Genomic DNA, 14009 nt, shown 5'->3' on the forward strand with positions numbered 1-14009 from the left:
ACCCTTTGTCAGCACAGGCACATATGTGATAGGCACACATATGGAGACATAAATAGAAGAACAAAACCACATACACACATACAAAACCCTACGTGTGGTGGCACATACTTTCAATTCCTGTTTGGGTAAGGGGAAGTATGTAGACACCAGGGGCTTATAGGCCATGCAGTTTAGCCTTCTTTGGTGAAGCTCCAGGCCAGTGAGAGATCATGTCAAAAAAAAGACAGACAGACAGTGCTGAGGAATGATATACAAGTCAGAAACTTGCTCTAAGTTTGTGTGCTAGTCTCTCTTTATTATAACCTATAGCATTTCTAACAGTTTATTATACTGTAAAACTCATAGCATAAGAACAACTTAGCACACATTTTCTTTTTCTCAGGCATTAAACACAGGGTTTCATGCATGTGAGACAAGCAATTGACTTCTAACTAATTACCTCCATAACCCTTAACACATTTATGAATAGTTGACAGTTACTTAAAAAGAAAATGAAATAGTTAGCATAAGTTTTTAACTCTGCACATAGACCGTCTAAGATAACATTTCATTACTTTTAAGTAGAAGTTGGGAAGCATACATATAGTATTCATATCCCTCTATTGTAATGAAACTGATTTTATAAACATTTTTTAATTTGATTAAAACTTAAGCATAGCATACTTATTTTTTATTTCCTTGAAATAGTGGGAAACATACTGCTCAGTGATGATCTTTAGAAATAAGCATTCTGTACATCCCCTAGAAATACAAGCTAGTAAACAATTTAACAAATACTGTTGGGTTGAGGATACAGCTCAGAGGTAGAACACTTGCCTAGCATGCACAAGGCTTTGAGGTTCTGTTTCTCGCAGCTCAGTCTATTAATCAGTTTCTGAAACATCAGTAGTTGTTTTATAATGTTCTCTAAAATACTAGCTTAAAATAGTTTATTAAAGAAACTGTGTGGGCTCCCTATACTTCTTGGAGTAAGTGGTCCATTGACATTACTGTTTCTATTCTAGGCATTCAGTGAAATTCAAGGACTAACAGACCAGGCAGATAAATTGATAGGGCAGAAAAATCTCTTGAGTCGAAAACGAAATATTTTAATACGGAAAGTATCGTCTCTTTCAGGTAAGCTATGTAAATGTCTCTGGTAAAGAGCACAGTAGTAACAGTTTTAGTTAGGAGAAATAAATGGTCACTGGGTTTTTGAAAGTCTTTTTAAGTGAAGGATTGGCATCCCCAGGCTTATAGCAGAGTTAACTTTGAGTGAGTCACATCTTCTGATTTATAATCACTCTTACCTTTCATAGTTTGGGGGAATATAGTTAAATCAACTAGGTTTCATGTAACTGTATTTCTCACTGTTCTGTGGGGTCATGCAGAGAGTGACACTTTCCTCCCTGCCGACCTGCAGGTAAGACAGAAGAAGTGGTCCTGAAGAAGCTAGAGTACATTTACGCAAAACAACAAGCACTAGAGGCACAGAAAAGGAAAAGGAAGATGGGATCAGATGAGTTTGGTGTGTCTCCCAGAATTAGCAAACAGCTGGAGGGATCTTCTACGTCATCTGTAGATCTTGGACAGATGTTCATAAATAACAGGAGGGGGAAACCTTTGATTCTTTCCAGAAAAAGAGACCAGGCCACAGGTAGGAGGGATATCCATTGCTTTTCTTAATGTAGATAAACACCAATTTAGTAGACTGAACATCTTCTCTTGGCTGAGTTCTAATTAAATAAATTGGGGATGAGTATTAAGAAAAAATGGAACTTTAAGTTGTGACTTTCAATTTTTGGCTTTGCACATACAAATAACTTCTAGGCACTTAGTATTCTAATGTCTAAGACCTAGTTCTAATAGCATTCTACAGTTACATGTTTTTTAGTAAGTACATAACTGCTTTTGTATGTGAACAATTGATTTTCTTGAATTTATTATAGGTTGAGAAATAAATTGGAACTTTTAAAAAATGCTTTATTTACTTATTTATTATACAATATTCTGCCTGCATTTATGTACTCCTACACACCAAAAGAGGGCACCAGATCTCATTATAGATGGTTGTGAGCCACCATGTGGTTGCTGGGAATTGAACTCAGGACCTCCGGAAGGACAGCTAGTGCTCTTAACCTCTGAGCCATCTCTCCAGCCCCCATAAATTGGAACTTTTAAAAGCTTTTTTTAAAAAATTAAGTTGGGCATGGTGATATGTATCTATAAGTCTCAGGTTCTTTAGAAGTTAAGACAGGCAGATTGCTTAAGACTCAGAATTGAGGTCAGCCTAGGTAACACAGTGAGACTGTTGTTTCTTTTCTTTTCTTTCTCTCTCTCTTTCTTTCTTTCTTTCTTTCTTTCTTTTTTAATTATTATGTATAGAGTGCTCTGGTTACACGTACACCGTAGTCAAGAAGAGGGCATCAGATCTCATTATAGATGGCTATGAGCCATCACGTGGTTGTTGGGAATTGAACCCAGGACTTCTGGAGGAACACACAGTGCTCTTAACCTCTGAGCCATCTCTCCAGCCCCTGTTGTTTCTTTTAAAAAGAAATAGTTTAATTTCTTTGAACTAGTCCAGTTTTCATTGTCTCTATTAAGGAACAAAATAAAGTGGTTTAAGTTCCTTCTTGCCTTAATTCTGGAAGTAGCTACACTGATTTAATGTTACTTGGCTCGTGTGTTAGAGAAGGATGTGTTCTTTTTTTATTCTTCGGACAGCTTGCTATGTGGACCAGGAAAATGTGACTTATATCAATCTGGGTGGATTCTAAAAATAAGAATTAGTTTAACATTACAGAGAAAGAATAGAATTTTAAGAAAGAATTGGATGACCCCTTACCTGAATTCACAAATGGAAAGAAACTACATTCTAAAAACTTGGAAGACTTTGTTATCAGTATATAGGACAGAGAACCTGTGAATAGACTTGTGTATGCCTTCATCTAAACTTACATAAACTTATTATACCTTCAAGTCAGGGTTTAGGACTGCCTTTCTCTGGAGTACACTAACATTAATTGGACATTTATTTTACTGATTTTTCATTTCTTTGCAGAAAATGCCTTGCCTTCTAACACGCCACACTCCTCTGCCAACCTGGTAATGACTCCACAAGGGCAGTTGCTTACCCTAAAAGGCCCCCTATTCTCAGGACCCGTGGTAGCTGTTTCTCCTGCTCTCTTAGAAGCTGATCTGAAGCCTCAAGTTTCAAGCAGTACTATGGCTCAGTCAGGTATGTGGTGGTATCCTCTATAGTTAGTAAAAAAGGTCCCAGTGATAGAGGAGGCATTTAAAATCTGCTCTATAGTGATCCAGAACTGTTCTGTTGGCATTTGCCTTGTTAAGAAATGACCCTGTGGGGCTAAAGAGATTGCTCAGGGGTTAAGAGCACTGGCTGCTCTTCCAAAGGTCCTGAGATATGGCGCCCTCTTCTGGAATGTAGGTATACATAAAGGCAAATCATTGTATACAAAATAAATAAATAAATAAATCAAAGAAAGAAAAGAAAAGAAATGACCCTTCCAGCTTGATTGATGATTTACTTGGGATTGGAAACTGTTTTGTGAATTCTAGTGAACTCTAAACAGGGGAAGAATTAAAACAGTGTCAAAGTTGCTGGGCGTGGTGGTACACACCTTTAATCCCAGCACTCAGGAGGCAGAGGCAGGCGGATCGCTGTGAGTTCGAGACCAGCCTGGTCTACAAAGTGAGTCCAGGACAGCCAGGGCTACACAGAGAAATCCTGTCTTGAAAAACCAAAAGAAAAAAGAAAAAACCAATGTCAAAGTGAAATGATGATGTAGAAAGATCAATATTTAATTTCTTGGTATTATTCATTGTCTTATATTGTACTCTGAAGGGGTGTACTCTCCTGTTACCAGTCCAATGCATTGTTTTGAGCACCACATTTATTTATTTATTTATTTATTTATTGACAGGGGTTCTCTGTAACCCTGACTTTCCTAGACTCAATTTGTAGACTAGGCTGGTCTTAAACTCAGAGCAATTTTCCTGCCTCTGCTTCCCCTAGTGCTGGGACTACAGGCATGCGTCACTGCACCCAACTGTCACCACCCCTTTATACAACAAAAAATAAAGTATTATTTTGTTTGGTTTGGGTTCTACACATCCAAATCTCTGTTAAGGTAGGGAGGGTATTCTCACCAGTTTTAGAATTGTAGGTGTTTTGTTGCCATTGCAACATTAGTTCCCTGCTCTTGTTTCTGCTGACAAGCCCACTCTGGAGTGCTCTCCTTCACTCTGGAGCACACACCACCACTACCACCACCCACTGTGCTGATTCTAGAGTTCTGTTTTCCCTTCTAACTACCATTTAATTGGGTGATCAAAATCAGGATGTAGTTCTGCCTCGGGACAAGAATTATCTTGGCAAGCTAGACTTTTGATGGTGGGCAATGTCATAATCCCACTCTGGAAACTTAGGCAAGATTTTTGTGAGTTAGAAGCCAGCCCAGGAGTTCATAGGAAGATCCTGATTCTGTCTGAACCTCAGGCTGGGACTGTATCTTAGTGATAGAATGAATACTTGCCTGGTATAGGCAGGGTCCTAGGTTTAATCTCTACCACTGCCCTCCCAATCCAGGAAAGAATTAATTATCTTGTGGAGATTTAAAAAAAAATAGTTACTTAAGTATTGCCATTTCATCCATCATTCTGGCAAAAGTGGACTAAGATAGGCATAATGACTGGGGAAGGGGAGAAAGAGAAAAAGATGGTCATTACTGTAAATCTAATAAATTCTTTAATTTTTAATTTTCAGAGAATGATGACTTATTTATGATGCCACGAATTGTTAATGTGACATCATTGGCGGCAGAGGAAGATTTGGGAGATATGGGTGGCAGCAAATATGCTCATGAAGTTTCTGATGGCAAGCCACTTGACCACCTGAGAGACATTGTTGGGAATGATGCTAACTCCTTAAAAGATAAAGATAAAATCCCTTCCAGAGGAAGCCATAGAGATTGCAGAATAGCACCTGGTACAACACAAGTATTTTTGGCAAATAAAGATTCTGGGTTTCCTCATGCTGATGTTTCTAGTAAGAAGGCACCACAGGAGTTTATACCTAAAAAGATTTCTGGTGATATGAGAGGGCGTCGATATAAATGGAGAGAGTGCGAGGTGAGAGGAGAAAGACTGAAGTCAAAGGAATCTCAATTTCATAAACTAAAGATGAAGGACCTCAAGGACTCAAGCATAGAGATGGAGCTGAGGAAAGTAGCCTCAGCTATTGAGGAAGCAGCCCTCGATCCCAGCGAGCTGCTGACTAACATGGAAGATGAGGATGACACTGACGAGACACTTACTTCACTACTCAATGAAATTGCCTTTCTTAATCAGCAACTGAATGATGACTCTGGCCTGACTGAAATGCCTGGCTCTGTGGATACAGAGTTCCCAGGGGATCCTCAGCGAGCTTTTATCAGTAAACTTGCTCCTGGGAACAGATCAGCTTTCCAAGTTGGACACTTGAGAACAGGTGGGAAAGAGTTGCCTGATGTCCAAGAGGAGAGTGAATCCATTAGCCCCCTCCTCTTGCACTTGGAAGATGATGACTTTTCTGAGAATGAAAAACAACTTGGGGACACAGCCTCTGAGTCAGATGTCCTTAAGATTGTTATTGACTCTGATATAAAGGATTCTCTTGTTTCCCGCAGGAAACCTAGTGATGGAGAGCAGAGTACTTCTGTTCTCCCTGCAGAGACTGACAGTGTATCTCCACCTCCCATCTTACACATGAAGACTGGCCCAGAGAACAGCAACACAGATACTTTGTGGAGGCCTATGCCAAAGTTGGCCCCTCTGGGTTTAAAAGTAGCTAACCCCCCCAGTGATAGCGATGGTCAGAGTCTCAAGGTGATGCCTTCCTTGGCACCTATAGCTGCCAAAGTTGGGTCAGTTGGACACAAAATAAACTTAACAGGGAGTGACCAGGAAGGCCGAGAGAGCAAAGTGATGCCTACATTGGCACCTGTTGTGGCTAAATTGGGCAACTCTGGAGTTCCATCAAGTTCTTCAGGGAAATGAACTTGTTCATCCTTCTGCAAAAGCCAGGCTATGAGGGGGAAATTGAATTTCATCTCCTTTCTCTGTAGGCATCTGTTTGTCTTATGGAATTGTAATCCTTGACTTTGATTATGTTTGAATATTAATGGAGAAAGGGGGATAGGGTACTGACCCTGGTGTTTGAAATTTTGATCATGTTAAAAATATGTTACCTCACTTGTGGTGCTGGGTCCTCTCATCTTCTCTAAGAAGGTGTGATCCCTTTTGCCCAAGGAATTCATAACAGATTCTGGCTCCATCAAATACTATAATTTTTCCCCTGAGAAAGTGCTGGAGACTTGGAATTACTATGGACTAAACTGTAGATGATAGTTGGTATCTCTAAAATCTAAGAACCGTGATACAGTTGTGTGAAGAGACCTAGAGAGAATTTTTAGTTATTATTTCAACAGTAGGGTATCACAGAGCTGCTCATGGTTGTGCATACTTGTAATCCAGCACTTAGAAGACTAAAGCAGGAAGATTGCAAGTTTGTGTCTGGCGTGAGCTATAAAGGACGGACACACACACAATTAGATGGGTGGGGGATACGGAGGGAAGAATGTTAAGGTAGATAGGATGAATATTATGGAATACCAAAGTGAAGGAGTTTTTTCATTCAGCAGATTGTTCTTTCATATCCTGAATAGCTGTTCCCTTACCCTTTCAGTCATAATTATAAATTTTAGGTTTTCTGGTAAAGTAAGAATATATACTTTTAACTTTTACTATTAACATCCTTATTTTGAGAGGCTAAAAAAAAAAAAAAAAAAAAAAAGGATATGTCTCCCTTATTGTCTTTTGGGATATTGAAAAGATTCCTTCATAATGCTCAAGAAACAGCTAAAATGAAAAGCAGTTTCTCTCTTGACCAGAGACCATAGCCAAAATAAAATATGTGGGGTTGGATATTTCCCAAATGAAACCAGCCTCTAGGTGCTTGAAGGTTTTGTTCACTGTTACCTGCACAGGATATAAAGAAAAGGCGAGTCATAGTAGGCATTCTTTACCAGGGATGTAAGGCAGTATTGGAGTCACAAAATATATTTTTTATCTGCTACCATGGCATCAATGATCTATAGAGCTTTTTCACTCATTAGTTGTCAGGATATGAAGGACTGACAACCTGTAAAGATAAAGATATTTATATTTTTGTATAATTGTTTTCATAGATTTCTCAAAGGATGAAGTTTTCAACCTAGAAGAGATTTGTATTGAGTATAGAAATGTTTCCTATCTAGTTTGTAAATAATCATGGTGCATTTGAGGGGTCCCTTGGAAACTCCTGGGGCAAGAATCACTGTTCTGAAAATGTATAGACTGAGATTTAGCTGCTGCATTTTGCCTTTCTTAAATAATTATATTTTGGAATGTAACCTGTTCTGTCTTGGATGACAGGATTTGCTTGTGTTGTAAAACACTTTAACACAAGTGCTTCCGGTGCCTGGGCTGTGCCTGGGTAATTCTGTTTCTTTTACTTCCCTGCCTTCTTTATTCTTAGTTCCACTGAGTATATCTTCAGACCTAGGTTGTGAGACCAACTTTGGAATGAATCTAGCCAGTGAATTATTACTTCCATGTTTGATTCCCTTTTTAGATTAACTCTGGTAATCATCAGATTGAAATGATGAAAAAACTTCCACTGCAAGATGCAATGGTAGTAAGTTCTTTGTTGGTTTTGTGCTGCTTCCCGTTGGGCAGGTCATCAGCACTCAACCTTCCCTGTTTACTACAAAAGCCTGGTGTAGTAAAAACAGTATTCCTCAGCTTCTCCTTTGTCCTTTCTGTCCTCTACCCAACTGACTTTATCCAATGCCTTAGCCAAGGAGTGCAGCACCTGTCGCCCTTGCTAATAGCTGTCTGTGGAGAAGCTAGTTCTTTAGCCCGGGTATAACAGTTTCCGGTGGTTTTATTGCCTGTTTCTTTGCTGTGTTTCCTTCTGGCTTTTGAGAGTCAGACAAGAAACAGACAAGGGAGTGGAAAAATCCTCAGGAAAAGGACCATTTTAGCTTCTGAATACTTTCTTCTGCTTCTGCTGCTGCTGTGTGGTTGGGTTTTTTGTTGTTGTTGTTTGTTTGTTTGTTTGTTTGAAAATATATACTCAAAACAGGTCAGGGTTTATTCTTGATTGGAAGATACTTGGCTGTGTTTATGAAAGATGTACAAAGACAGAAATGAGGTTTGGTTCTAGGTGTTCAGGGAAAGCTGCAGATGTCATTGCGAACTCCCAAGATACATTGTTCTTAAGACAGATTTAGGAGCTATCAGGGCTAATTTGAGGAGGGCTTAGTCTTCAGAACAATCTTGTAGTCTTGACAGAAATCCAAAATCTCCCCAAACCTCCTGCTCTTTAACTTTACATTAGGAGAAACTGATCTATGAAAACTACATGTATGATTATGAAAGGTGAAACATTGGAGGAACCTGGAAAAAAGCTCCCACCCTTACTAAGAAGCATGATCTCAGTAGACCAATAACTCGCCTTTTTATATTCCTGTAAATAAACGGAATGTTTTTAAGAATATAATTATGTCAGATTTAGCATTTTCTTTTATATATTAAATATATATCTTTCATTTCTGCTTTTGAAAGTGATTATTTTTTTAGAAATAACAGAAGTTTGGCAGTTGAAAGGCAAGACATGTGAACCTTAAATAAACCAGTTACACTAATTAAAGCAGAACTTGGTGTTGGGAGGTTTGTGCCTGGTTGGAAAATTCTTAATGCCCTCAGGTGTATTAAAAATGATGCCATTGAAGTGATCCTTTCAGAGAAGCTTCTTGTCGTTAAAGCTTTGATGTGCCATTTGGGAAGACCTTTGATGTTCTAGTCCTTGTAGCATTGGGACTTCAAAATTATGTACAATTTGATGACAGATAGTTGCTTTTCTATGATGAAAACAGTTTCATAGTACCATTGTGTGCAAGGCAGTTTATCTGTTGTCTTGAGGAACAACAGGACATAAACACAATCTTAGTGACTAGGGGCAATAGGTGTTCTTTTAAATTTTCTTGTATGTGTATTGGGTATGTGTGCCATGGCATGCATATGGAGATCAAAGAACAACTTTGTGGAGTCTTCTCCTAGCAGGGATTGAACTCACTTTGTCAAGCATTCAAAGCAAACACTGCCCAATAGGTGTTCTTAAGACAAGGTGTTGAGGGGTTTTCATACTTAAACAAAACTGTTCTCCCCACCACCACCACCTCTGTCTGTCTGCATCATCTTCTCTTCCTCCCCCCCCCCCCCTCTCCCCCCATCTCCCCCTTCTCTCTCTCTCTCTCTCTCTCTCTCTCTCTCTCTCTCTCTCTCTCTCTCTCTCTCTCTCTCTCTCTCTCTCTCAGCTTGGCTTTCCTGGAACTCTCTGCCTACCAAGTGTTGAGGTTACAGGCCTGTGCCACCACCACTCCCTGGCCTTTTAAATCATTGAACGGTTCCCAATTTATTTAAGGTAATTGACAGATCATTTAGTTAATTGTATAAGCCTCATAAAGTGTTTGCTGTTCTTGAGATGCTGTTAGACTCTAGAGGACTTCACTAGTTCCCAAATAATTGACACAGATTATGATTCATAAGCTTTAAAGCACCATAACTGGGCAGGTATCAATCAACTCTCTAGCTATTTTGCTGTTTCACAGCCACATATCCCATGTTACCTGCCTTAATAGTTCCTGCCTGGTCTGTTTTCTGTTCCATCATGCCCACCTTTATGGCTGTGTGCTCACGGTCCATACCCCCCCATGGCAACTTCCTTCTCTACAACTTACTCTCCTCTTCTCCAGCCTGGTGGTCCCTCTGAGACCCCCAGCCCAGGAGCCTAAACTTCACCTACTTCTGCCCAGTTACAGGCCTCGGCAATTTTATTAACCAGTTAACTTTAAATTAGGTAGAGCATAGTTTGCACAACAAAGATAGGTATATATGAGTCTTGAGTCTCATCTGGACTGCAACCAGATCTTGGGGGGCAATAATTAGCATTCGAATACATAGCACCAGATCAACCCCCAACATTTTGCCTTGTATACTTTTATGATAACTGCAGTTGGTTTTTGTTACCCCAGAAGTATGGGTGAAATTGATGGCAGGCTTTTCTTACAAGTTTGAAAATGTTTTGAACAGAGAAGACAGTAAATATCTATACATTTCTTTGCTTGCTTGTTTTTGAGACAGTCTCACTGTGTGTCCCTGGCTGTCCTGGAATTCTATGGAGACCAAGCCGGACTTGAACTCATGTAGATCCACTTGCCTCTGCCTTTTGGGATTAAATGCACATGCCATCACACACTTCTTTATGTGCTATTTTTGACAAAGTTTCATACATTTTTCCTGACTGTACTAGTTATTTATAGTGGAGTTATGTGATGAATACACCTTGAAAACAAGTCTGGAAAAGAGTGACAGCATTAGTCTCTTTCAGAATTAAACTGTAGGCAGTATGGGCAGCTCATTTTCAGGAACTTCGGTTTATGTCCTCATTTCATGGAGATTCACTGGTACTCAAGGAACCAGAGTAAAACTAATTGCACAGAATTGTTGATTTTTAAGAAAGTGCTGAGCTTTTACTAGTCCATGCTGTATTATTACTAATTAAAATTCACATCCACAAGGCCTAGGAGGACAGTTCAGTCAGGAAGAGTATTTCCCTCCCAAGTATGATGATGAGTTCAATTCTTAGAGCCCATGTAAAAGTGCCAGCTCTGTAATCCCAGCGCTGGGAAGGTACAGACACAGCCAGTCTAGCCTAATTGGCCAGTGAGAGACCCTGTCCTGACACCTTGGTGACTTCCATTAGGATCGCACTAGAAGTGGTCCCCTAGTCGCCATACCCACATACAAGTGCAGATGCACCTGTGTGTACACACAAGTTGACACATATATAAATGACTTAATACATAGAAAATTAAAGCTAGGGCTGGTGAGATGACTTACTAGGTGAAAGTGCTTGTTTTTTAACCCCGATGGCCTGAGTTCAATCTCTGAAAGTCATGTGGTATGAGATAGCCAACTTGTGCCATGGTATGTGCACAGACCTCTCAACACAGAAATAATAAAAGCCCCATGTTACATAGTCTGGTCTATGTAGTTAGGCCAATCAGGACTGTCTAGACTATGATACCTTTAGTCCCAGCTGTAGGGGAGAACAGAGGCAGGTGAGGTCAAGGCCTAGTCCACATAGTGAGTTTCAGGCTAGCCAGAGCTACATAGTGAAGCTAAGGTAGGAAAAATTATTGTCTGTTGAAAGTAAGTTAAAATGCATACTGGAAATAAAAGTAGTTTCATATATACAATTTTTAAAAATTAAAGTATTTTTAGCATATTTTAAACTGCCTTATAGAGACACAAAAATGTTAAGATGACTGATGGATATGGGTTAGGAGGCTGAACCGTAATGCATGGGTGGAAATTTTGATACAGATCTAAACTATTAAGTTCTACCATTATAAACTTAAAATAGATTCCACACATACCCACCCCCACCAGTGGGAAAGTAGCCTTGGAAGCATTGACTTGAAATCCATTTTCTTTCCAACTGCATTCATTGGTCTGAGCTGTCTCAGTGCCTTGCATGTCAAGGTGCTTAATAAATAGTTGAATTTATGAGCAAGTGTTTATTCTAGCATGTTAATTTCTCAAGATCTTTTGCTTAGGATGAACTTGAAAATCTAATCTCATAATTCTATGAGAGATCACTATAATATTCCCAAAACATTTGGACTTATTTTGAGTCTGAAAAACACCATGTCTACCTGCTTTGGACACATAATCAGAATACTTCCATGAAGGTCGTCAGGATTTTGAAAGCATGATGACACATTAAAGAGAGTTGCTAATTCTCTTTACGGTGCACTTGGACATGTTTTTGAGGAATCCATGAAGCACAAGATCACTTTCTGTTCATTTCAAAAGCAATGCTTACTCGTGTTTGTGTGGATTGGGAAGAATTGTAAAAGTGATTTTAGGTCTTAGCCTGAAAATACCCAATTTTAAGAGTTATGTCTCTTCATTACATTGTCTCGGTTTTTCAACTTAATTGAATCCTATCCTTAGACATGGAAAGCAAGTGCTTAGATTTGCCTGTGCAGCTCATCAGATGAGAGTAATTGGGGGTGTTGGGGGAGATGTAGCTTGGGTGAGAGTTGACACCATGCAAACCCATTTACTAACTTTGAGAAGTAAGCAGAAATTTGCCTTAAGGAGATATGATAAGCCAGGTGTGTTGGCTCACACTTGTAATCCCAGAACTCGGGGAGGCAGAAGAAGGCAGATCTCTGAGTTCGAGACCAGCCTGGTCTACAAAAGGAGTCCAGGACAGCCAAGGCTACACAGAAACAATATCTCAAAATAAAATAAAATAAAATAAATAAATAAATAAATAAAATATGATAAACCCCCATCAGAAAAGACCAGGGTCTGTAGTACAGAAATGGAAACACCAGGTGGCATTATTTGTTAGCAATATTACAGCAGCTTTTGTGGTCAGGCCTGATCACAGATTATTAATAGTGCTGAGTTACAGAATCACCTGTTTCTATAGTAACAGCTGATCCTGCCGTCAGTTTTAGGCAATAAATTTGCAAGTCCCATTTTAGTTTCAGTAATCTATAATGTGTAATGAAAGGATAGAGGCATTAGGCCTTCAGTTGCTATTGCCAATTGGTAGCATCCCTGGTTTCCATGTCAATATGTGAGCTTTATACATTTGTCTTTAATATATAGCTGTATAGTACACAGGTACCTTCCCATTTGAACAAGGATTGTGCAAGTACCACTAAACACCGATTTTTTAAGGATTCTTCTCTTGCTAATCTACCATTTCCCCCCAGCAATTTCCAAGGTCTGGGATGCGAGAGACACATCAGTCAGTGTTACAAATGGGTACAGGCCTTTTGGCTTAAGCTAGCCATTACAGAAGGCAATTTCTTTTCTTTCTTTCTTTCTTTTTAATGTGTGTATGGGTGTTTTGCTTACTCTTACTTCCGTGCACCCTGTGCCTGGTGCCTATGATGGAGTCCAGGAGAGAAATCCCCGGGAACGGTAGTGAGATGCCTGGAGAGTGCTGGTAATTAAACCTGAGTCTTCTGCAAAAGAAGCCAGTGCTCTTAATCACCGATTCATCTGTCCAGCGGCACCCTCCCTCTCTAATTTCTTAAAGTAGTAACTAGATGAAAAGTTCTAGTTACATATCTATGAAGCATGACTATGTGATATTCCCCTATCTCCACAAACTAGCGGGGAAAAAAAAAAAACAATAGCAGCAAGCTTGATTTCAGTGTCAGCTCTAGAGGTGTTCGTAAATTTTGAGAAAGCTGAGAAAAGATCTGGAATAGCAAAATACCATTAACGCTGTGAATAAAGTGCTGTAAGGACGTTGGTGGCTAAGGAAATGATGGGTTATGTCAGTGGTAGTTGATTGCTTTCTCTGTTCTCAGCCTAGCTAAGGCTCTCGGAGGCTTGAGTATTCCATCATTAACAGGTTGTTCAGAAGTATATGAATTGAGTTGCTACATGGGAGTCATTGTGTTAGGCTGGCTGTATTAGAAACTATTCCAACGCGTTAAATCCCAGCACTTGGAGTGGAAAGGAGTTCTTTTGGCAGCATCCCAACTTTTTTTTTTAATGAGTTAATTAAATTTCAGCTGTGGTCTCTCAGGCCTACCAAATATCAATCTTAGGCCCGGGGGCGTGGTTATCGTCTTGGGCCTCTGGGAAGTTCTCTGGGGGACCAGGCCTGATAATACCGTAAAAGGCCTTGTTCTCTCCATTCTAAAGCCTTGTTATGTTCACCTTCCTTTAAGAGCGGTATCTACAATTATACTGTGCAGAGAATCCCGAGCCCACTGCCTCCAAGGTTCATTCCTTGGCTCCGCCTCCACAGGCATCGCTCACCCAATCGGGAGCCGATCTGCTACAGACCACACTCCCTTTGCCTAGGCCCCGCCCTCCCAGAGCGC

The 14009-nt window shown here is 39.8% G+C and overlaps 1 protein-coding gene across 1 annotated transcript in view; it reads left to right on the forward strand.

Annotated features, from left to right (window-relative positions):
- The window catches only part of Mga (MAX dimerization protein MGA), an 85984-nt gene extending 79837 nt beyond the window's left edge, over positions 1–6147 (forward strand). Inside the window, exons 21-24 of the mRNA XM_051144421.1 lie at positions 1005–1116; positions 1403–1636; positions 3044–3220; positions 4769–6147. Coding sequence (XP_051000378.1) covers positions 1005–1116; positions 1403–1636; positions 3044–3220; positions 4769–6039 — 1794 coding nt within the window. The 3' untranslated portion in view covers positions 6040–6147. The remainder of the gene's footprint in view (positions 1–1004; positions 1117–1402; positions 1637–3043; positions 3221–4768) is intronic.
- Positions 6148–14009: the final 7862 nt, after the last annotated feature.

This window comes from Acomys russatus, chromosome 4 (assembly GCF_903995435.1).
Source record: "Acomys russatus chromosome 4, mAcoRus1.1, whole genome shotgun sequence".
Lineage (NCBI taxonomy): Eukaryota > Metazoa > Chordata > Mammalia > Rodentia > Muridae > Acomys > Acomys russatus.